Raw genomic sequence first — 24146 nt, 5'->3', positions numbered from 1 at the left:
ATGTTTTTGAAATGGCTCATTATTATTTTGAAGACGGTTTAGAGCACCCATTAAATGATGCATCAAAACCAGAACCTGGCTATTGTTTAGACGTGACGGTACTTCAGTTGTATCTGATATGATTAAATGGTGTTTTACATGAAACAGAATTTTATTTCATCGTGTTTTGACTGAGATAATGTAAACAAAACAAAATGCCGCCGTTTCTGCTTCATTAAAAAAAACGATGTTGGTACTTTCTTTCAGTACTTCTCTTGAAGTATTTTCAGATTACCTCAATTAGATCCCTAAAGTAAGTGAAAGTACCGATTATTATAGAAGTTAGAACATTTCTGGATTGTTATGAAAGCTTCTAAAAGTACTAGATGGTACTACATTGCCACCTCTGCTATGTTAATAGGTAAGCAAAATCTAGAAGAAACAGAAGCGTCACAACTTGTACCCACAATCTAATCACATACAAATCAACAATCGAAAACGATATGCAAAGCACGTTTTTTTCCACAATACAAAGACATTAACACTATCAGTCGAGTCCCTAATTATCAGACAATGAATATCAAATTCCAGAGCAAAGTATGCAATAAAAACAGAAATGCTATCTCAACACATTAGTACCTAGAAACATCTGACTTGCCGCAACATGAGCACTCAAAAAGATCTCCACACGTGTGAACAAAATGAAAAAAACGAAAAAACAGACTACGATCCTCCGGAAGATCATTTCTACATCAACTACATTCTGTTCTTCTTGATTGGTCTGGTTCACTCTTTACCTGGAACTTTTTTCACTACTGCTACGAACGTGAGTACCTTTCACCCGTACTACCTTTCCAAGACGACAGAACTTTTTTTAGTTCTGGATGTACAAATTCCGAAACACCACTATAGACACGACGGACTCTGAGTTCAGAACGGATCTTCAGGCGGAATTTAGCGCTTCTGTCAAGGTGGTACAGCCGATTGCCAATCTGGCGTTCCAGTTGCTAACTGTGTACTACGGACGGTACTTTAAAGTACGTCAAAGGAAGATTTTCATTTTGGTTGTTACTATGTTGCTGTGTTGCTTAACCATGATTTTCGTCAAAGTTGATACTGATTCGTGTATGTAGTACTGCGTGGTGGTAGTACCGACTTTAGTGTTTTTTGTCGTAGGGCAGGGAGGATTTTTCGCTATGGCGATGATGATTACAGGTGGATTGAATGGTGTTTATTTAACTCACAATATGGTGATTGTGAAGACTTGAGTATTCTGTTTTAGCAATGACTGGTATTTTCTCTGTTACTATGTACACGACTTGTGCCTTTTTTCCTCATGGTTACATAGGGGCGTACATTATGGGTGAAGGTCTAGCAGCTATATTTACAGCAATGGCACAGTTGATCTCTTTGGCGTTTGGTCTGTCAAGTCAGGATAGTGCTTTAGTGTACTTCGGGATAGGGCTTTTTGTAATTATAGTTACACTTTTGGCACTACTTGCAACTGGTAATAACCAGTTCTACGTCTACCATATGAACCGAATTCACGATCGTACTGACAGGATTATCAATCTGAAGGATGTCCTCCACATACTTAAAAAAATATGGTCTTCTCTAGTTATTTCAGGTTGTTATCTCATTGCGTCTGATTCTTCTCCAACGGGTCTTGTGGTTTCGGAGTACGAGGGTAGTGGCCCCTGGAACGGTACCAAAAACACAACACTTGCCAAAACTGCTAACTTTCGTCTCCTTCTAGATCTATATTTTATACCGACTATCACGTACTTGGTCAATTCTTCTTGTTCTTTGATTGGTAGAGGAATAGCATTGATGTACGTACCGGTAAGTACCACTCAAGCTAAAACAACGCTCTTTAACCTGATTTGTAGAAAGTTAAAAACGTAGTATGGAGCGTATTATCAGTGGTAAGAATGTTGATTTTTATTCCAGTATTCATGTTATGCAATGCTCAACCTCGAAACCACTTACCGGTACTAATACCGCATGATTACCAGTACATTGTAATCATACTGGTGTACAGCGTGAGTGGTGGTTATCTCTTAAGTCGTTGTAGTTACAACATAGCAAAGTAATTATGTTTTAAGTGTCAATATTTTTCTAACTGACGAATTTTAGTCTCGTTACGCAAGAAGAACTCAAAAAAGCGTACCAGGTGTACTCACTCTTCCTTGGGTTGCAAATGTCGGTGTACTCTCCCATTGGGCTGCTTTTTGTGCAGCTGTTATAGTTTCTATCGAATTTATATGTAACTAAGAATATAATAAATGTATTGGAGACAGTGTGGCATAATTTAACTTCATGTAAATGTAACATTACTGTTTTCACGTGAATCAGACGCCGCTGTCGCTTCTCAGAGTCTTAGTTAAGTTTGGAATTAATAAAACTACCCCCTTGCTTTCGTTTCTTTATTAAGGCACGTATTAGCTTGACTATGTATCAAAATCGATACAAAAATATAAACAAAATGGCACGTATATATACAAATAAATACAATCACTTTTAATATAATACCATAAGAAAGCCTAGAATACTCATTAGTACAGTAACAAAAAATGCCATCGTGGAATGATCAACAACCATAAACACTAAAACTGCTAAAACGACACACGATAAAATTCGCCATCCAGTATAAAATAACCCATTTTAGAAACGAGCAATTACAAACAACAAGACCTTAGAGATCGCAATTAAGTACAAAGAACGATCAAAAACATAAAAGCTATTAAAACAACAAACAGTTTCAGCAACAATCTAAAATTTTTCGTTGTATATAAATAGTTAAAAAATAAATCTTCTAAAAAATATACACATCTCAAAAGGCACCAGTTACTGCTTGATATAGTCACGGCCATTTTCTATCACGGCGAAGTTCGACGGGAGCAAGTAGGAGATGTTACCGCCGTCCTTCTTGAAGGTGGCGCTCTGCACCTCTGACGTCACGTTGATGTTGATAAGGCGCTTCTTACCGCCCAGGGAACAGGAAATGGTCTTGTTCACGGTCACAGGAAGATCGGTCCCCTTCAGCCTAGAAAAAGTGAGGTTATGTTATCAGTTGGTATCAATGAATTTGCTTGCAATTGGATTTGATTTCCTGTTGTAACTTTAACGCCAACAGCAAGTTTATAAATCCCACTTTAACTTAAAAATTCAGAATTTGGGTTGTCATAACCTAACTTTTTTGACATATTAAAAGTGACAGGGCTGTCAATTAAACTTACTGGAAGTAGGCGTTGCAGAGGACCCCCACGATCTCCCCAATTCTATCTTCCTGCCTCACAGAATGCAGAGACACGACTAAATCGTTGCCCCCTAGACAATGGAACACGATCAACTGATCCTGCCCCGGACTCACGCTGATCCCTGTCAAATCCTTAATCCCGGTCCCCTCCTTCATGTTCCTGAACTTCAAACTGTCCAGCTTGTAGACGGCTTGGTCAGTCACCAAAACCACCCTCTCCGCACACTTATTAAACTTGTTGAACTTGGTGACGAACGCCGAAAACAGGACCTTCCCAAAATGCTGGCTATTCTTCAAATTATTAACCGCATCGTTGAACGTCGTGTAGTTGTTATTCTCCCCGTGAGTCGCCAAATAATTCCCTTCCCACCTCCTACTCAACCCGTACCTCGGCCTCTTATTCAACAACGCGCTCGCCGCCACCACCTTCAGCTTCATCTCCGGCCACTCCGCCCTCGGGATCCTGCTCAAAATCATAAACGCGCGCCATCTGTTGTAGAACTGCTTCAGCACTCTCGTGGTCTTCTGCAGCGACACCGGCGGCGCCGGCCAGATGATGCCCTTGCCGAAGTCCTTGGCTTTGCGCGCGTGCACGAACTTGCCCTGGAGCGCGTTGATGTACGTGCGCATTTTCTTCAGGCGGTAGGCCTGGATCATGGTCATGAGGGCACGCATGCGCTTGTACTGTTGTCTGGCCACGTAGCCGCGCCAGGTCTTCTGGATCAGGGTGACGATGCCGGGGATGAGCTCGTTGCGGGCGGCTTCCAGGGCGAAGAGGGTTCGCGGCGACCGGATGAAGATTTTGGTCTTGCCGTATTTGACGTCGTCGGCGAACTTGCGCTCGTCCATGATGACTTTGACGCCGTCTTTGTCGGAGCCGGAGCGGAAGTTGGGCCAGGTGAATTGGGAGATCATCTTGTAGCGTTTGAGGAAGCGGTCGTAGCGTTGGCGGTAGGCGAAACCGGCGCGGCGCACGCGCACGTTCTCGACGAGGCCGAGGTAGCTGACTTGGTGCTTGACGCGCTCTTCGTCGAAGGCGGAGGGGGATTTTAGCTCGTTGGGTTTGATGCAGCGTACGTAGTGGGGTTCTTTACTGTAGAGGTTCTGGACTAGAGCTTGCATGGAGTTCTTGAAGAGGGTGCCGGCGGTGGGGGGGCGCTTCGTTATCTGGAAGGGAGAGAGTGATGGTTTGAGTATGGGTTAAGACCATTGACGATGGGTTTTAAAATGGTGAACATGCATATTATTGTCATTGATGAATAAGTCAGGTCAGGTCAGGTCAGACCTTCAGAGCGGCTCGTGGGTCACCCAAGTCAAGTCATAGCTTAGGTTAGGTCAAGTTAAACCAGGCTAGGTGAAATCAAACGAGGTTAAGTCAAGCCAGAGATTAAGTCAGGTCAAGGCAATTTAGGTTAAACCCAGTCGTGTCAGATTAGATTAGACAATGTCATGTTAGATCATATGATCAATTTTTATTATACACTACATTCGAAACTACCGGACCGATTGTTGTCAAATTTTGAGTGCATGTCAGGACTATCGTGTAAATGGGAAAACAGTAACTAGATTAAACAAAATTTATTTTCCCCATCAACAATTTGATGACGTCACCTTGAAATTTTGAGTAGTAAATGCTATTTAAACTTGATAAAATAACATACTCCTGTACTTGTGGTATATGGATCCGCCTTGATTTTTTGAAATTGGTTTGATGACGGGATCTACAGAAAATGATGGCGCTTTTAGGACCGCCTCGACGCAATTTTGGCCGAATCGAGGCGATGTTACTGGTTCTAAGACAGGTCAAATTGGTCGACAAAAAATGATCGCGGTCATAAACCAGGTCATATCGTTAACAAAAAATGATAGAGGTCTAAGACAGATCAAATGATTGACAAAAAATGATAGGGGTCCTAGGACAGGCAGGTCAAATAGTCGAAAAAAATGATAGGGGTCCTAAGACAGGTCAAATTGGGCGACAGAAAATGATGGGGATCCTAATTCAGGTCAAATTAGTCGACCAAAAATCATTGAGGTTCTTAGACAGGTCAAACTGGTCGTTAAAAAAAAGTGGGGGTCCCAAGACAGGTCAAATAATGGGGTCCTAAGACATGTCAAATCGGTCGACAGAAAATGATGGGGGTCCTTTGACAGGTCAAATGTTGGGGGTCCTTTGATAGGTCAAATTAGTCGATAAAAAATGATGGGGGTCCTGAGGTATTCAAATTGGTCGACATAAAATGATGGGGTCCTAAGACAGGTCAAATGGTGGACAAAAAATGATAGGGGTCCTAAAACAGGTCAAATGATGGAGGTCCTAAGACATGTCAAATTGGTCAATAAAAAATAATTAGGGTCCTAAGACATTCAAATTGGTCTACAGAAAAGGATGGGGGTCCTAAGACAGGTCAAATGGTCGACAAAAAATGATGGGGGTCCTAAAATAGGACAAATTGGTCGACAGAAAATGATGAGGTCCTAAAACAAGTCAAATGGTTAAAAAAAAATGATGGGGATCCTAAAACAGGTCAAATGATGGGAGTTCTAAGAAATGTCAAATTGGTCAACAGAAAATGACGGGGCAGGTTAAATGGTGGACAAAAATGATGGCGGTCTTAAAACAGGTCAAATGATGGGGTCCTAAAACAGGTCAACTGATAAGGGTCCTAAGACTTGTCAAATTGGTCAATAAAAAATTATGGGGGGTCCTAAAACATGTCAAATTGGTCGACAGAAAATGATTGGGATCTTAAGACAGGTCAAATGGTGGACAAAAAATGAGAGAGGCCCTAAAACAGGTAGACTGATAGGGGTCCTAAGACATGTCAAATTGGTCAATAAAAAATGATGAGGGTCCTAAGACATTCAAATTAGTCTACAGAAAAGGATGGGGGTCCTAAGACAGGTCAAATGGTGTGGGTCCCAAAATAGGGCAAATTAGTCGACAGAAAATGATGAGGTCCTAATATAAGTCAAATCGCTGACAAAAAATGATGGGGGTCCTAAAACAGGTCAAATGGTGGGAGTTCTAAGAAATGTCAAATTGATCGACAGAAAATGACGGGGTCCTAAGGCAGGTCAAATAGTGGACAAAAATGATGGGGGTCCTAAAACAGGACAAATAATGGGAATCCTAAGACATGTCAAATTATTGGACAGAAAATGATGCGATCCTAACACAGGTCAACTGATGGGGGTCCTAAGACATGTCAAACTGATCAATAAAAAATGGTGGGGGTCCTAAAACAGGACGAATAATGGGGATCCTAAGACATATCAAATTGGTCTACAGAAAAGGATGGCGATCCTAAAACAGGTCAATCGATGGGGGTTCTAAGACATGTCAAATTGGTCAATAAAAAATGATGGGGGTCTTAAAACATGTCAAATGACGAGGGTCCTAAGACAGGTCAAATGATGGGGGTCCTAATACATGTCAAATTGGTCGACAGAAAATGATGGAGGGGTCCTAAAACAGGTCAATTGATAGGGGTTCTAAGACATGTCAAATTGGTCAATAAAAAATGACGGGGGTCTTAAAACAGGTCAAACTGGTCGATAGAAAATGATGGGAGTCCTAAAACAGGTCAAATGATAGGGGTCCTTTGACAGGACAAATTAGTCGATAAAAATGATGCGGCCCTAAAACATGACAAATTACAGGGATCCTAAAACATGTCAAATTGATCGACAGAAAATGATGGGAGTCCTAAAACAGGTCAAGTGTTGCACAAAAAATGATAGGGGTCCTAAAACATGTTAAATAATGGGTGTCCTTTGACAGGTCAAATTAGTCGATGAAAAATGATGGGGGTCCTAATACATATCAAATTGGTCGACAGAAAATGATGGGGGTCCTAAAATTAGTCAAATACTGGGTGTCCTTTGACAGGTCAAATTAGTCGATAAAAAATGATGGGGGTCCTAATACATGTCAAATTGGTCGACAGAAAATGATGGGGGTCCTAAGACAGTTCAAATGTTGGACAAAAAATGGTTGGGGTCCTAAAACAGGTCAAATGATGGGGGTCCTTCGACAGGACAAATTAGTCGATAAAAACGATGGGGGCTCTAAAACATGACAAATTACAGGGACCCTAAAACAGGTCAACTAATGGGTGTGCAAAGACATGTCAAATTGGTCATTAAAAAATTATGGGAGTCCTAGAATATGTCAAATTGGTCGATAGAAAATGATGCAGGTTCTAAGACAGATCAGACAAAAAATAGTACGGGTCCTAAAATAGGTCAAATGGGGCCCCTAAAACATGTCAAATGATGGGACATGTCAAATTGGTCGACAGAAAATGATGGGGGCCTTAAAACAGGGCAAATAATGGGGTCCTAAGACATGTCAAATTGGTTGACAGAAAATGATGGGGTCCTAAGGCCCCAAATGTCAAATTGGTAAAAAAAAATGATGGAGCTCCTAAAACAGATCAAATGATGGGGGTCCTAAAACAGGATAAATAATGGGGACCCTAAGACATGTCAAATTGGTCGACAAAAAATGATGCGGTCCTAAGACAGGTCAACTGATGGGGGTCCTCAGACAGGTCAAAGGGTGGACAAAAAATTATGGATGTCCTAAAACAGGTCAAATGATAGGAGTTCTAAGAAATGTCAAATGGGTCGACAGAAAATGACGGGGTCCTAAGGCAGGTCAAATGGTGGACAAAAATCATGGAGGTCCTAAAACAGGACAAATAATGGGGATCCTAAGACATGTCAAATTGGTCGACAGAAAATGATGCGGTCCTAAGACAGGTCAACTGATGGGGGTCCTAAGACATGTCAAATTGATCAATAAACAATGAGGGGGGTCCTAAAACAGGACAAATAATGGGGATCCAAAGACATATCAAATTGGTCGACAGAAAATGACGGGGATCCAAAGACAGGTCAAATGGTGGACAAAAAATGATAGGGGTTCTAAAACAAGTCAAATGATGGGAGTTCTAAGAAATGTCAAATTGGTCGACAGAAAATGACGGGGTCCTAAGGCAGATCAAATGGTGGACAAAAATGATGGGGGTCCTAAAACAGGTCAAACGATGGAGGTCCTAGAACAGGTCAAATAATGGGGGTCCTAAGACAGGTCAAATGGTGGACAAAAAATGATGAAGGTCCTAAAACAGGTCAAATGATGGGAGTTCTAAGACAGGTTAAAAGGGGACAAAAATGATGAGTGTCCTAAAATAGGTCAAATGATGGGGTCCTAAGGCAGGTCAAATGGTGGACAAAAATGATGGGGGTCCTAAAACAGGTCAAATGATGGGGGTCCTAGAACAGGTCAAATGATGGAGGTCCTAAGACTGGTCAAATGGTGGACAAAAAATGATGAAGGTCCTAAAAGAGGTCAAATGATAGGGATTCTAAGACAGGTCACATTTCAATCCATTGATAAATGTAATTGTTTAACAAATATAAGTTTTTTAATGATTAAAAGTCAGAACTTTTTTTTAACTTTTTGCGCCATAAATTGGAAGATCCCGCCAAAAATTAAATAATGTGAAAAATTCAAAACATGATTTTTTTTCGGGACGAAAAGATGATCTGACCTGACCTGAGTTAAAATGTAACCATTTAAAGCCTTCGTAGTAAATCTCCTTTACTAAAGTCATTAAAATACAAAAATCAGCATACCTCTGAAATATGTTGCGACCCTTCCGGGAACATCTCCTTCAAATTCTCATCCCTCGAGTTATACATAAGTCTTTTAAAGTCTTGGAAAAGAGTATCTTTATTCTTATCCAGAAAACCAACAACGCAATAAGTAACATCCCCCGCATAATGCGTAATCCGAAAATCGACCTTGTGCTTCATATTCTTATCAGCGGGCTTCAACTGTCTCGACGTATAATGATGATGAGTCTTCAGCTGTTTGTCCATCGTCTCCAGAAGCAACTCATCGGTCACCTTCTCCGCAGTCATCTTCGACGCGTCATCCATAATCGACAAAATCCCCTTGTGCGGGGCCTCCACCAAGTCACAAATAATCTGATTATTGAAAAAATCGATATTCTGCCACTCGATTCCCTCCCGGTTGTACTCTTCCTGTTCCTGCTTCAGTACCAACTCTGCAGCAAAAAAATATCTAGTAAGTAAGCCACAGTACGTGTCGATTTAACGCACCGATAAACAACTGCTGAAGCTTCTCGTTACAGTAGTTGATGCAGAACTGCTCGAAGCTGTTATTATCGAAGATCTCGAACCCGTAGATGTCCAGAACCCCGATCAGCGAACTCTTGTAGTTCTTGCTGTAGTTCTTCTCGTCGACGGCGATGGCGGCGTTGATTTTATCCACCAACCAACCGAAAAGCCGCTCGTATACGGCCTTCGCCAAAGCGTCCCTTCCATAGCAAGCCTCCGCCTCCGTGTGCTCCTTCCTCATGATGTCGCCTCTCGCCGCGATCACCCGTTCACACAGCGCCGACGACAGCTCCTCCTTCTTCACCTGGAGCAACTCCGCAATCACATCGATGCTCTTCTTATTCTTAATCTGCAGCTTCTCCCCGTCGTTCACGAACTCCACGTTCCCCAGATGCAGAATCGCCGCCACCACCCTCCACAAGGTATCCTGCGCGTCCTTGGAGAACTGCAGCGTGTTCAGCGACGAGTTCACCTCCCGGAAGTCGTTCTTGTCGTTGATGGTGTCCACCCGCGCCGCCTTGCCCTGCTTCACGAAGAAGTAGTCGTCCGGGTTGCGACTCAGGTGCAGTTTGCGCAGGTGCTCGTCGCTCGCGGCCGTCAGGAGTTGGTAGAAGCTGTGGAAGTTGCGCTCGCCGGCCTGCTGGTAGATCACTCTGCTCTTTTCGAGCAGGTACTTGTTGATGTGGCCGCCGATGGGGTCGCCCTTGAAGTCGAAGTGGATGTCCATGTACTTGCCGAAGCGGGAGGAGTTGTCGTTGCGGTTGGTCTTGGCGTTGCCGAAGGCCTCGAGGATGGAGTTGGACTGCAGGAGGACGTTCTTCACGCGCTCGATTTCTTTTTGGCCGTCCTTGTTGGTCACGGCGGCGATGTATTTCATGATTATTTTGGAGGCCTCGGTCTTTCCGGCGCCGGACTCGCCGCTGATTACGATGCAAGTGTCCTTGCCTTGCTGCTGCATGACTTTGTGCGAGGCGTCGGCGATGGCGAAGATGTGCGGGGGGTTCTCGAAGAGCTCGCGACCTGGTGATTGAAAAAAAAAGGCACTTTTGTAATCATGAAGGTGGACATTTTGTATCGATATTATTTGAATCAGTATAAATCGTAATAACATTGAGACGACAAAAATTAAGTAAACTAATTATGAGTATTTTATTGAATAAAATTTTGAGATGACGTCATCAATTTTTAGAGAACATGAAGGAAAACGGGGAAAAACATGAAATTAGACACTGAACTGTTGTCTTTGCGCTAACATCCAAGGAATGAAATCTACAAATTTTGATTGTGAAGTTCAGACAGTACTCAAACACATCCAATTAATCAAGTCAGATCAAGTCAGGCACTAGGTCAGATCAGGTGCGTCAGGCGCCATGTCAGAATCATGTCAAAAGGTATGTCGGGTCAGCAGTCACGTCAGGTCAGGTCAGGTCAAGTCAGGATTCAGGTCAGGTCAAGATTCAGGTCAGGTCAGGTCAGGTCAGGTCAGGTCAGGTCAGGTCAGGTCAGGATTCAGGTCAGGTGAAGTCAGGATTCAGATCAGGTCAGGATTCCGGTCAGGTCTAGATTCAGGCGAGGTCAGGATTCCGATCACGTCAAGAATCAAGTCAATCAGACCGGGAGCTTAGTAGGTGTCAGGCCGGTCAGGAGTTAGGTTGGCAGGAGTCAAATCAGTTTCGGATTCAGGTCAGGTCAAATTAAGGCCATTTTTCTCAAAAACTGCTTTGGCAAGTATTTTTTATTTAAAATAAATGGGAAAAGTCAAGAGTCAGACGTGGGGTTAGATCAGATTTGCGTTAGGTCAGGACTCAAGTAAGGTCAGGAGATAGGTCAAGTCAGGAGATAAGTGAAGTCAGCAGATACGTCAAATTAGAAGATAGATAGGTCAAGTGAGGAGGTAGGTTAGGCAAGTCAGACTTGAGATCAGGTAAGGTCAGAATTTAAATCAGGTCAGGAATTGGGTTAGGTCAGATGAGGCCAGGTCAGATCAGATCAGATCAGGCTAGGTCAAAAGTTAGACCAGTCAGGAGTCAAATCAAGTCAGATTAGTCAGGAGTCAACTCAAGTTAGGTCAGTGAGGAGTCCAATCAAGTCACGGCAGGAGTCAAATCAAGTCAGGTCAATTAAGAATCAAATGAAGACACATCAGTCAGGAGTTAGATCAAGTCAGGAAAAGATTTTGATCAGGTCAGAAATTAGGTCAGATCAGGATTCAGTTAAGGTCAAGTCGGGATTCAAATCAGGTTAGATCAGGCCATTTTTCTCAAAAACCGCTTTGGCAAATATTTTTTATTTAAAATAAATGGGCCAAAAGTTAGGGGTCAGAAGTGGGGTTTGGTCAGGTCTCAGATTAGGTCAGGAGTCAGATCAGGTCAGGAAATAGAGCAAGTCAGAAAGTAGATAGGTCAAGTCAGAAGATAGATAGGTCAAGGCAGAAGATAAATAGGTCAAGTCAGAAGTTAGGTAGGTCAAGTCAGAAGTTAGGTAGGTCAAGTCAGAAGTTAGGTAGGTCAAGTCAGAAGTTAGGTAGGTCAAGTCAGAAGTTAGATAGGTCAAGTCACGAGATAGGTTAGGCGAATCAGTGTTGAGATCAGGTCAGGTCAAAATTTAAATCAGGTCATACCAGGAATCGAGTTAAATCAGATCAGATCCAGCCAGGTCAAAAGTCAGACCATTCAGGAGTCAAATCAAATCAGGTCAGTCAGGACCCAAATCAAGTCAGGTCACTCAGGAGTCAAATCAAGCCAGGCCAGTCAGGAGTCAAATCAAGTTAGGTCAGTGAGGAGTCCAATCAAGTTAAGTCAGTCAGGAGTTAAATCAAGTCAAACTAGTCAGAAGTCAAATCAAATCAAGTAAATCAAGAGTCAAATCAAGTCAGGTCAGTAAACGAGTCAAGTCAAGTCAGGTCAGGAGTCAAGAAAAGTCAGATCAAGTCAGGTCAAGATTTAGATCACGTCAGGATTTAAGTCAGGTCAGAAATTAGGTCAAGTCAGGATTCAGGTCAGGTCAAGTAAGGATTCAGGTGAGGTCAGGAGTCAGGTCAGAACAAGATATTTTGCTTAAAGACTTCTTTGGCAAGTCAAATTGGTCGACAGAAAATGATGGGGGTCCTAAGACAGGTCAAATAGTCGACAAAAATGATGGAGGTCCTAAGACATGTCAAATTGGTCAACAAAAACTGATGGGGGTCCTAATAGAGGTCAAATGTCAGGTCAATTACGAGTCAAATCAAGTCAGGTCAGTTAGGAATCAAATCAACTCAGGTTAGTCTGGAGTCAAAACAAGTCAAGTCAAGTAAATCAGGAGTTAAATCAAGTCAGGTCAGTCATGAGTCAAATCAAGTCAGGTCTATCAGGAGTCAAATTAAGTCGCATCAGGGGTCAAATCAAGTCAGGTCAGTTAGAAGTCAAATCAAGTCATGTCAGTTAGGAATCAAATCAAGACATGTCAGGTCAGGAGCTAGAATGGGTCAGGTCAAGATTTAGGTCAGGTCAGAAATCAAGTCAGGTTAGATCAGGCCATTTTTCTCAAAAACTGCTTTGACAAATATTTTTATTTTAGATAAATGGGCCAAAAGTCAGGACTCAGTAGTGGGGTTAGGTCAGGTTTTAGGTTAGGTCAAGAGGCAGGTCAGGTCAGGTCAGGAAATAGGTCAAGTCAGGAGATAGATTAGGCAAATCAGTCTTGAGATCAGGTCAGGTCAAGATTTAAATCGGTCATACCAGGAATCGGGTCAGGTCAGATTAGATCAGATCAAGTCAGGTCAATTAGAAATCAAATCAAGACAAGTAAGTCAGTAGTCAATTCAACTCAGGTCAGTCAGGAGTCAAACCAAGTCAGGTCAATTATCAAATATCAATCAATAAGTCAGTAGTCAATTCAAGCCAGGTCAGTCAGGAGTCAAATCAACTAAGATCACTCAGGAGTCAAATGAAGTCAGGTCAATCAGGAGTCGAATCAAGTCAGGTCAGTTAACAATCAAATCAATTCACGCTAGTCAGGAGTCAAATCAAGACAAGTAAATCAGGAGTTAAATCAAGTCAGGTCAGTCAGGAGTCAAATTAAGTGGCGTCAGGGGTGGGATTTTGTTTCTACAACGATAAAATATCGGTACCGATAAAATGTGGTCATCTTTTTCTTTCGCATCTGAAATTTATATTTTCATCCTTGTCATTTATCGCTTCGTTATCACTTCGTATAGTATCGCTAGAAACAAAATCCCACCCCAGGAGTCAAATTAAATAACGTCAGGGATCAAAACAAGTCAGGTCAGTAGTCAAAGATCAAATCAGGCCAGGTCAAGATTTAGGTTAGGTTGGAAATTAAGTCAGATCAGGATTCAGGTCAGGTCAAGGATTCTGGTGAGGTCAGGAGTCAGGTCGGATTAGGCAATTTTTCTTAAAGACTTCTTTAGCAAGAATTTTATATTTTGAATAAATGGGCCAAAAGTTAGGAGTGAGAAGTCGGTTCACGTCTGATCTGACCACAAGTTAGATCAGCAATCAGATCAGATCAGGTCAGGAGACAGGTGAAATCAAGATACAAATGAAGTCAGTAGACAGATCGGATCAATAGATAGGTCAGGTCAAGTCACCCTTGAAATCAAGTCAGTTCAAGATTTAAATCATAAAATGACAGGAGTCATGTCAGGAATTACATCAGGTCGGATCAGGTCAGGAATCAAGTCAAGTCAAAAATTTAAGTTAGATCATGGTTTTTTTCTCAGCCTCCTTTGGCAAGAATTTTGTATTACAAAAAATGGGCAAAAGTAGTTTAGACAGAATTCCCTCGCCCCTTAGCGAGAAATCCAATTTCTTAGATAAACTATAAGATTCGATTTTATGAGTTCCCAAATTTTTGTTAAAATATATTCGAATAAATTGATCATTCATTAATGCTAAGCATGAACAAACTACATAAATAATGGGTGCTCAATTGATGAAGTAATCAAGTTGGCGTTACTTTTTTGATGGAAGAAAAGGTAGCGAAAAATACATGCGTTTAATTAATCCATACTGTTGTGAATTTCCGCGTTGTCAGCTGTCATCGACCAAATTTTGGATTAATTGTAAACATACTTCTCAATGTTTACAAAAAATGAAGGCGAACTTGATGACTTTTTCATTAGAACACCCAATATGCACCTACATAAGTTTGTAAATCTGAACATTTCAAATGAAACTGACGACCAAACTTTGAGATTACGTCATTAATTTGTTGGAAGCGAGAAATTTACTACGTCTATGATATATATTTATTGTACAACTTTATTTCTTCTTTTCTTTCCAAAATTAAAATTGGGCGATTTTTAAATACGATTTACTTGACAAAATTTTGAGATGACGTCATAAAATGTTTGATGGGGATGATCAGACACATGTTGGACAGCGTTTCACCATACGCAGTATGCTTAAATTAGTTTGAAAATTTCACAAGCAGTCCGGTAGTTCCAAGGTTTATTTGTGTAGTAGAATCGCCAACAGACAGACGAAAACAGGAGATCTATTTTTTCACATTCCAATAGTTAACTTATCTTCGTCGGAAAATAAACATCCGTAGACAATAGTTCTGACTTAAACTGACCTGACATGAATGATTTGAAGCGCTCTCATGACCTACTGGTACATTACCAACAAATAAAACCAGGAATATGGAAACAACGGAAATACCAATAAAAACCGACCAAACGAACGGTACGCCAACCATAAAAACCACACACATGCACCCAGTCGTCACCGCTGCAAATCTCCGTCCCGGTCAATAAGAACCGTACCAATTTACAATTTATTTTATTCCCCATTAAATATTAATGGTATAATAGTTACGCACTGATAAGACCGAATTGGTCAGAAGGAATTCAGTGTAGGTGTCGAACCGCCTACTCCAAAAAATAGGTATAGAAAAACGCTTGTTGAATAAACAACACTCGAATTAATGAAGAACCAGCCGTTGACCCTTTGAGAAGATCACCCAACTCCAGAAACAAAGCCCGCGACTGCATCCTCGGACTACGCTTCCCGCCAACAATTAATCCGCTAATTAAAACTGTGGGAACCTGAATGTCAATACATCCGCTTCACCCTCGATAACGCTGCAAAAGGTCACAACCATCCAACCAAAAAATCGCAACCTTTCGCTCTTCCTTCGAATCGAACTGGAAAGTGTGACGCTCTGCACCTTTATCACTGTCGGTTTTGCGTTGGTTGATAATGTTGAGTAGTTAGCGATAATCAGGACTCAAGGTTGCAACAATGCGACCAAATTGATTACCTTTATATTGATCCACGTGCTTTTGGTCGTAGATGTTCATGGTCTTGTAAGGGTTGACGGAGACGCAGACTTCTCCGATGTACGTGTAGATCTTCCCATTTTTAAACCTGGAACAACCCAATAAATTGTTTAAATTTAGGAGTTATGAGGTTGTTGAGTTTCGTTGTTCACTCAATTGCATTGGAAAAACTCGTATTTATAGATTTATGGCGTCCGATGCACCGTATTTTTAGTTTCAAGGTGTGAGAACGCGTCGCTAATTAACGTGTAATTGATTTAAACGGTCGCAGGAAGTATTTTCTCGCGGAAAAAACACTTCCAGGTCATTATGCTGATTGTACTAATGGAAACTTGTATTGTCTTGGCGATCTAAATTTCCTCATTTCCTTCCTAGTAGGTAATGGGTTTTCGAAAATCTTACTAGTTTAAACACTCTTATCGCTGAGTCAATACTCAACCATTTCCTCTGCGAAAACAAAGCACAGTAAGGCATGTAATAACGAACATTACGCAAATCCAGCTTTCACTTAGCCTAATTGTACTTATTATTTAATGCAGGCACCTGGTCGCAATGCCATGAAAAATCCAACAATGTATCCAATCAAGGTATGTTAATTGCAACTCAAATAGAAGCAAATTAAAACCCGTACACCTGTGCCATTCTTTTTTCGTGCATGATAAAACCTGATTGAAATTACTTGGGTCACTGTTTATTTCTGAAAGTGTTTTCCACGCCAAAAAAGCAACGACAACACGTCATCTGCTCGCACAAAAACCAGATACAAGTTTAGTGTTTCCGCTAGTTTTTTTAATTGGGCTGCCATAAAAGGATCATAAAAACAATGTAAAAGGAATTTAGTGAATTAACGCCCAATCAAAGCGCTTTCTTTTCTAGTTGAATCGATATGGGCGGAGTTTCTTTTTGTGTTGGTGTCTTCGATAAAATAAGACACGTATTTATAGTTTACTGTTAGCGATTTTTAATTTTATGCTTCAAGCTATCTAGAGTTAGGTTCGTGTGTTTCGACCTGAACATTGGCAATTGTTGAAAAATACATTCGTAGCTTTAATTTCAATTTTAAATTTAAATCGTAACCTCAATTTTCGTTTAATATTTATGGCTTAATAAAGCAGTGGAAGCTCTTTATGGCGGTTTTAAGGAGCGCCGGGCTATTTCAAAATTTGTGTTTATTTATCGTGGTTTTAACAACAGCAATAACCTCACGATAACACGAAAATAACCAATAACGGGCTTTATTAAGACAGAAAATTAAAAAAATTGGGTTTTGTTTAAACAATATTGATAAATGCATTAAACTGTATCTAACTTATTGACATCAATCTTAAAATTACAAGTTTATAAGTTATCTTGAGACCTAAAATGTGTTTTAATCCCCACAAAAATGTGTAGATATATAAATTCCGTTTTATATAATCGAAGATAAAAACACGAAGTAACTTGAGACACAAATATTCGTCGATAAGAATTTTTTTAAAGTAGATATAATTTTATATCACGAAGATTTTATTGTTGTACTTAGCATACTTACGAAAGTGAGCTATGAAATTTTTTTAGATGACGGCATCAGTTTTTTGCAGATGATTACAAACTTAACTTGATTGACACCGTGACACTAATGATAACGTTACTGTGTTGTCGCAATTTCAGAAAAATCGCAGATTATGGATGCATGTATTTGTAAAATTACGTAGCCAACTGCAAGCACGTAATTTTTCGAACCGTACAATTATGCGTTTAATTTTTCGGCATACTTATGAAGTATTATTACGAGGTAAAAGTATACTTATTATGTGAACAATAGGAAATAATTTAAAGTGAAACCTACAAGGAAACATATGAATAAAACGTCAAACACACAGTTTGATAAGATCAATCTTTCATTTCAAAATTTATCGCTGCATGTTTTTAAGCTTTGTTTATTTATAACAATAGCAATCTTGTGTGTATCACTGTTCAAAAAATGTGATAACATCTGTAAAGTTATTTTTTGTTGCATTTCATTTTATTATATTTAAGCAACAACTCTGTAGCTAAGACTTATTAATCCGACAACACAAAGAGTGTTCATTACTGTTATCGGGGAATTACAATTTCTACTATTGTCATAACTAAATTCCCCTAAACGTAAATGTCAAACATCATAAACACCTTCAAACTATAAAAAGTCGACCCTCATAACTTTGACATAACCACATAAACCAATAACAACTCCATTGACATCTTATTCCTTCCCATAATTTATTTATTTACATTAAAGTTTATTTCCATGTCAACAGTTTTTTCGCTTTATTGCTGCTCTTTATAGCCTGTCACTGATTTCCCTCACCCCCTCAATCAATCCCACGAACTCGTCTACATCAAGATGTCACTTTTATCGCTCTTTAATTTAATGCATTTCTTATTTTATAATCTTATCACACACAAGAAAATTCTTGCAAAAACGAAAAACAATCCACTTAATGAGTGTGATGACATCATTCGTGAAAATTATGAATCAGAAAACAAATCTAGCCAGCCGTGACTAAAGCATAAGCCACACGACACGTTTCGGACGTCACACTTCTTCAATGTTCGAAAAAACACTCAAGAGTGTTATTGGCGTAATAAAGTTGGATTATTGTCTTCATTAAAGCTAATTTGATGCAAATGAGTCAGTTTTTAATGAACTGTCATCCGTGTGTTCATCAAAATAAAAAGAATAGACAAGTTATGGTTTGTCAGCATTTTCCGTCGGGCGAGCTCGGCAGCCGGAGTCGGCGGGTCGCCAACGGTCGAGACTGTCCGAGCAACACCGACGCGGTGACGGGAGGGAGAGGAATACACTTGTGTTCGGATGCTGATACACGATGATTGCGTTTTAAAAGAATAAACTGCTAAATTCTGCGTTTGGTTTCTTTTTCCTAAAACTGTGCTGACATCAGAAGTGGGATTCTTTAAACCCTTGCGTGCACTTGTACGACAATGCCGAAAGAGCAGCGACGCCATAAAAAAGACAAACGGCGACGTTCGCGCCGGAGTGAATCTAGTGATGGTGCAAGTGGGTCTCGTTCACGGCATGAGCGGCGGCAAAAGCACAAGAAGTTGCGGGAACCGACTCCAGAACCACAACTTGCGAGACGGCACCGCTTGCGAGCTCACTCGAGGACGAGGAGTGGCGACAGTCCTGGTCGCAGCAGTCCTGGTCCTGCTTCTGTTTCGCAAATCAGTGAGGCTATAGCAGCTGGGTTTGGTAAGCTGGCAGAGCAGGTGGAGGTGCGTGAGACTCGCCAGCAGGTAAGTGGGATCCCCCTTTCTACGGCCGGCAGCATTATTGCCGAATTCGATCCTTTAGAAAACGATGTTGACGAATGGTTAGAGTCGATTGGTGAGTACGCTCAAATTTATAATTGGGACGATAGGACAACGTGTCATTTGGCGTTGAGCAAACTAAGAGGCCCAGCGCAAACGTGGTATCGGACACTGCCTAGTAGAGTGTTTACGTGGCCCGAATGGCATGACATACTGTTACGAAATTTTCCACCAAAGCGCGATCTCCATAAGGCGATTCAAATGATGATGGCGTACACACCAGAGCAGTGTAAAACGCTCTACGAATATACGTTTAATAAACTTGCGCTAATTAATAAGCTAAAATTAAATATTAACCCCGTTGATCGCGTAAATCTAATAATGGGTGGAATTTGTGACGAGCAAATTAAATTCTCGGTCCAAGCTGCAGGTATTACGGACCCAATTGTTTTAGCAGGACATTTAAAAACCATCGATGATCGAGTACTTGCAACGCAAACCGCAACCCGGCACGTTTCTCACATTCCAGCGACGCGAGCTCCAGTTTCATCTATTTATAGAAACCCAAAACAAACGTCATCTCTTTCGCGCAATGATACGGCTAATAAGCCGGTCCTCGGCCCAACTTGTTTTAACTGCGGAAAATCCGGTCATTTCCGTCGATTTTGCCCTGGTAAAAACCAACAAGCGTCCAGACAGCCACCACTATTGGCCATCGAGGCAAAAAAGTCCGTGAATTTTGTTGGTACCAATCCAAACGAGAAATATTTCAAAACTATCATGATCGAAGGTCACCAAATAAAATGTTTTGTCGATTTTGGAAGCGAGTGTTCGCTGATGAGTCAGGAGGCGGTTGAAAGGCTTAAAGTGGCGGCGCTGCCTTTGGACACGGCCGTGGTTTTAATGACTCTCGGCGGGCATAAAATTTCTCCAAGCGGCTGTGTAGCAGCAAATGTAACGATCGATGGCATCAACAAAAATTTGCAATTTTATGTCGTCGAAAAGTGTGTTATGGGCGTTGAAATTCTGATTGGCCAGAATTTCACCGACTTGTACGATATTATATACGTTAAAACAGGGAACACGTTGATCTTTTCCCAGGAAACAAATATACCTTGCAATATTAACGCGATTCGCGAAACTGCGTTGAATGTAGGTATTTCTGACAGTGACGCTGTCACAAAGTTGGTTTCGCTAATAGACCAATATTCTGTTTGCACTGCTGCAAACTTGTCGCAAATTGGTATTACTTCTACGGTGCAAATGACCATTGAGTTAACGAGCTCCCAACCAATCGCTCGACGACCGCGTCACTATTCCGATTTTGAACGGGAACAGATCCGCGATATAGTTGGTGATCTACTTAAAAATGGTGTTATTCGGGAATCGCATTCACCTTATGCAAGTAGCGTACTACTGGTCAAGAAAAAGTCTGGCGAACTCCGTCTATGTGTGGACTATCGTCCCCTTAATAAGGTAACTATTAAAGATAAGTATCCTCTACCCTTAATTGAGGAACAACTAAGACGTCTGTCAGGGTTTAAATATTTCACAACTCTTGACTTATTTTCTGGATACCACCAAATACCAATGGCCCCGGAATCCATCCCTTTGACCGCCTTTGTGACCCAGGACGGGCATTATGAATTTCTACGCGTCCCTTTTGGTCTCACCAATGCGCCAGCTGTATTTATGCGGATGGTAAACACTGTATTAGGTCAACTAAGATTCACTAAGGTTCTTTGTTATTTAGACGATGTCTTGATTCCAGCTCATTCTGTTGAGGAATCGTTGGCAATTTTACAAGAGGTACTTGAGATTCTCAAACAAAATGGGTTAACTTTAAAACTGTCAAAATGCTTTTTTCTGCTCACAAGTATTGAATATTTAGGTTACGAGATTAGTGAGGCAGAAATTCGGCCGACTCGGCGTAAAATAGAGGCGGTCCGGAATTTTCCTGTGCCCACCGATGTCCATCAAGTGCGGCAATATTTGGGACTTACCGGATATTTTAGAAAATTCATCGTGGACTATGCGGCGAAATCGAGACCCTTGACTTCCTTACTGCATAAAAATACTGTTTGGTGTTGGGGCCAGTCTCAAGCCACCGCGTTTGAGGTCCTCAAACAGTGTCTAACTTCGGAACCCGTACTTGCCTTATTTAATCCGAATTTGGATATTAAATTGTATACGGACGCCAGTAGGTTGGGCGTGGCTGCTATCCTGACGCAGACAAGTGGGCAAGCTGAAAAAGTGGTAGCGTATTTTAGCAAACACACAAGTCCTAACGAACAAAAGTACCACTCGTTTGAGTTGGAGGCCCTTGCAATCGTGGCGGCTGTACGACGATTTCGGCAATATTTGCTGGGCAGGACGTTTACCATCATTACTGATTGCGCTGCGGTTAAAAACGCATTTGTTAAGAGCGATCTTAACGCCCGTATCGGTAGATGGGTTTTAGAACTTAACGAATATCGGTTTAATATCGAACACCGGAACAATGGTCGTATGCAGCACGTAGATGCGCTCAGTCGCAACTTACCACCTTGCGAATGTAATGTAAACATCACCGTCATCAGCGAGGAAGACTGGCTGTTAGCAGCTCAACAGTCGGATCGGGAGATCATCGAAATTAAGAACATTTTAGAAACGGGCGATCGCGAAAATAATACTGATATCTTTAATAATTACGCGTTAAAAGGCGGAAAAGTGTACAAAAGTACCGGACGAGGCCTACGGTGGGTAGTTCCCAAAGCTGCGCGGTTCCAAATCCTACAGATGGCCCATGACGATTCCGGTCATTTTGGGTTTGACAAAACCGTAGAGCTAGTATCAAACAAATATTGGTTCAAAAAAATGCGTCGGTTTACCCATAAGTACATCAATAATTGTCTGAACTGTCTATATTTTAAACTCCCAGGTGGGAAGCGACAAGGTAGTCTCCATCCAATCCCAAAGGTACCAGTACCGTTTCACACAATTCATCTCGACCATTTGGGACCATTCATTAAGACCAAATCGGGAAATACTCAATTATTGGTCGTCGTCGACGCATTCACAAAATATGTCCTTCTTTACCCGGTAAAAAGCACAAAGACTAAATTCGTTATTAAATCACTGCGAGATATGATTAAATTTTTCGGGGCACCCCATAGAATAATTTGTGATCGAGGCAAAGCCTTTACCAGCGACGCATTTCAGGCTTTGTGTAATGAACTAAAAATAAAATTACACTTCAACGCGGTCGCCATGCCCAGGGGAAACGGGCAGGTAGAGAGGTATAATCGTACTATTCTTAATTCCCTGGCAACAATGGGCGCCGATTCCTACGACGACCGTTGGGATAAGAATATTTCTAATCTTCAATTAGGCCTTAACGGAACGTTAAATCGAGCAATTGGAGTTTGTCCCAGTGAGGCTCTTATGGGTTTTAGAGTTGTTTCACAGAGATTGTTACAGCCAGAAGAACCCGCCATCGTCGACGTCACTGACATTCGAAACCAAATAACTGCGCGTACAATCAAGGACCAAGCTGCTCAAAAGTCTCGTTTCGACCGTGTTCGAACTGCTGGTCAACCATATCAGGAAGGAGACCTGGTGCTGATCCGTCTAACCAGCGGCCCTGCAACCGGAACTAGCCGAAAGTTACTGCCCAAGTGGCGTGGCCCATTCCGAGTTACCAAAGTTCTCGGAAATGATCGGTATGAAGTCGCAGACATACCGGGAGCAACCAGGTCCAAGTTGCAGTACCATGGAGCGGCCGGCATCGACAATATGAGGCCATGGGTCGTGTATGGGTAAGGTAGTACGGTTCAAATCGGGAGTAGTCCATGGTGATTGGCGCTACTCGCATTTGGCCGGCTTGTGGATTGTTGATGCTCGCTGATTCAGGCTTGACCAGAGGTTTCTGTGTTTGATAGTCTGGTGGGTGGCAGAGCTGGGTGACGATCACACAAGGTGTAGTTTTAGTTTTGTTTTGCGTTATTATTAAGTATTATGTTCATTTAAAAATTAAGCTTCCTTCTATGCGTTACATTTAATATTCGCCCTCATTTGTTTTGTATTGTATTCTTGCATTATGTAAGTTTGGCCAAATTTACCCTGTTTTCTTCCAGTTACCGTCCACGGCAGACAGGCAGCTTGCTTTCTGATTTATATCTTTAATGTAGGAGAAGTGACGATCAAAGTCTAAAGCCTGTTTGTATGAGTTTCAGTCCGAGGACCTGAACTGAGGTGCCCATATCCGTCGAGTGAGGACACTCTCCATGTCAGGAAAGGCCGTGTCAGCATTTTCCGTCGGGCGAGCTCGGCAGCCGGAGTCGGCGGGTCGCCAACGGTCGAGACTGTCCGAGCAACACCGACGCGGTGACGGGAGGGAGAGGAATACACTTGTGTTCGGATGCTGATACACGATGATTGCGTTTTAAAAGAATAAACTGCTAAATTCTGCGTTTGGTTTCTTTTTCCTAAAACTGTGCTGACAGGTTGTATATATTTATGGAATGTCGTAAAGGCATTCACACATGGATGGAGGCGGCACATGTGTTCCAGACATGGGCGTACCGTTAGGGGTATTTTCACTATTTATTTAGTCGATGACTTAATTTCACCGATAAGAGATAACATAAGCCGCTTATCGCTGATTGATCGTCGATGTGGCATTATGAATAGATTATTTGATCGAATTTCCAGCGAAAAAGGAAAACCGGCCCGGTGTACCTAGTGAGTAATTATTCTAACAATCGAGTAGGCGTCGATCATATTAGTAATCACCGCCGCCTATGACCCCATAAATTCATCACCCATATAAAATCATCGATTACATAAAACAAACGAAAGTCACTTAATTCCTTCTTGAAAAAAAGGAAGAGGAAGCGTATTTTTAAAATATGACTCGTTACGCGGACGCAGCCGCATAATTGGCTGAAAATCGGCTAATTACAGCATGAAACTTGAAAAAATTCAAACTCCAACCGCAAAACCAATCGAATTATCGTCTTTGTTGTTAAACAAAAGCACCTGTCACCTGTCACTCCTGATGGCCCGCCCCGTCAACGGTTGCTAGATCAGGTAAAAATCGACTCACCTGAGCTCTAGATTTTTCATGAAATTTTCCAGGTCGATCTTGTCCAAAAGGACGAAATCCCCGACGCCCACTTCTCTGTGTGTTGCCATTTT

General features: G+C 41.5%; 2 protein-coding genes across 3 annotated transcripts; one reads left to right on the top strand and one right to left on the bottom strand.

Moving 5' to 3' along the window:
- Positions 1–333: 333 nt before the first annotated feature.
- LOC135132555 (equilibrative nucleoside transporter 1-like) lies at positions 334–2251 on the top strand. Of its 2 annotated transcripts, XM_064060683.1 has the most exons (7): positions 334–805; positions 858–1104; positions 1156–1206; positions 1262–1684; positions 1736–1821; positions 1869–2068; positions 2116–2251. In XM_064060683.1, the coding sequence occupies exons 1-7, from the start codon at positions 644–646 to the stop codon at positions 2225–2227; spliced, it is 1281 nt and encodes a 426-aa protein (XP_063916753.1). In that variant the 5' UTR covers positions 334–643; the 3' UTR covers positions 2228–2251. The 2 variants fall into 2 exon arrangements, with proteins under 2 accessions (XP_063916753.1, XP_063916752.1); XM_064060682.1 differs by having other exon boundaries at positions 1262–1821.
- Positions 2252–2391: 140 nt separating this feature from the next.
- On the bottom strand, positions 2392–24143 carry Myo31df (Myosin 31DF). The gene is made up of 6 exons (XM_064061269.1): positions 24055–24143; positions 15659–15765; positions 9374–10411; positions 8885–9318; positions 3219–4405; positions 2392–3025 (listed from the first exon to the last, which is right to left on the bottom strand). The coding sequence occupies exons 1-6, from the start codon at positions 24141–24143 to the stop codon at positions 2827–2829; spliced, it is 3054 nt and encodes a 1017-aa protein (XP_063917339.1). The 3' UTR covers positions 2392–2826.
- Positions 24144–24146: the final 3 nt, after the last annotated feature.

Source organism: Zophobas morio, unplaced genomic scaffold, assembly GCF_036711695.1.
Source record: "Zophobas morio isolate AGI-343-1 ecotype UQ-CSIRO unplaced genomic scaffold, CSIRO_AGI_Zmor_V1 ptg000021l, whole genome shotgun sequence".
Lineage (NCBI taxonomy): Eukaryota > Metazoa > Arthropoda > Insecta > Coleoptera > Tenebrionidae > Zophobas > Zophobas morio.
The sequence above is the reverse complement of the archived record's forward strand: the minus strand, read 5'-3'. Positions and strand labels throughout refer to the sequence as shown.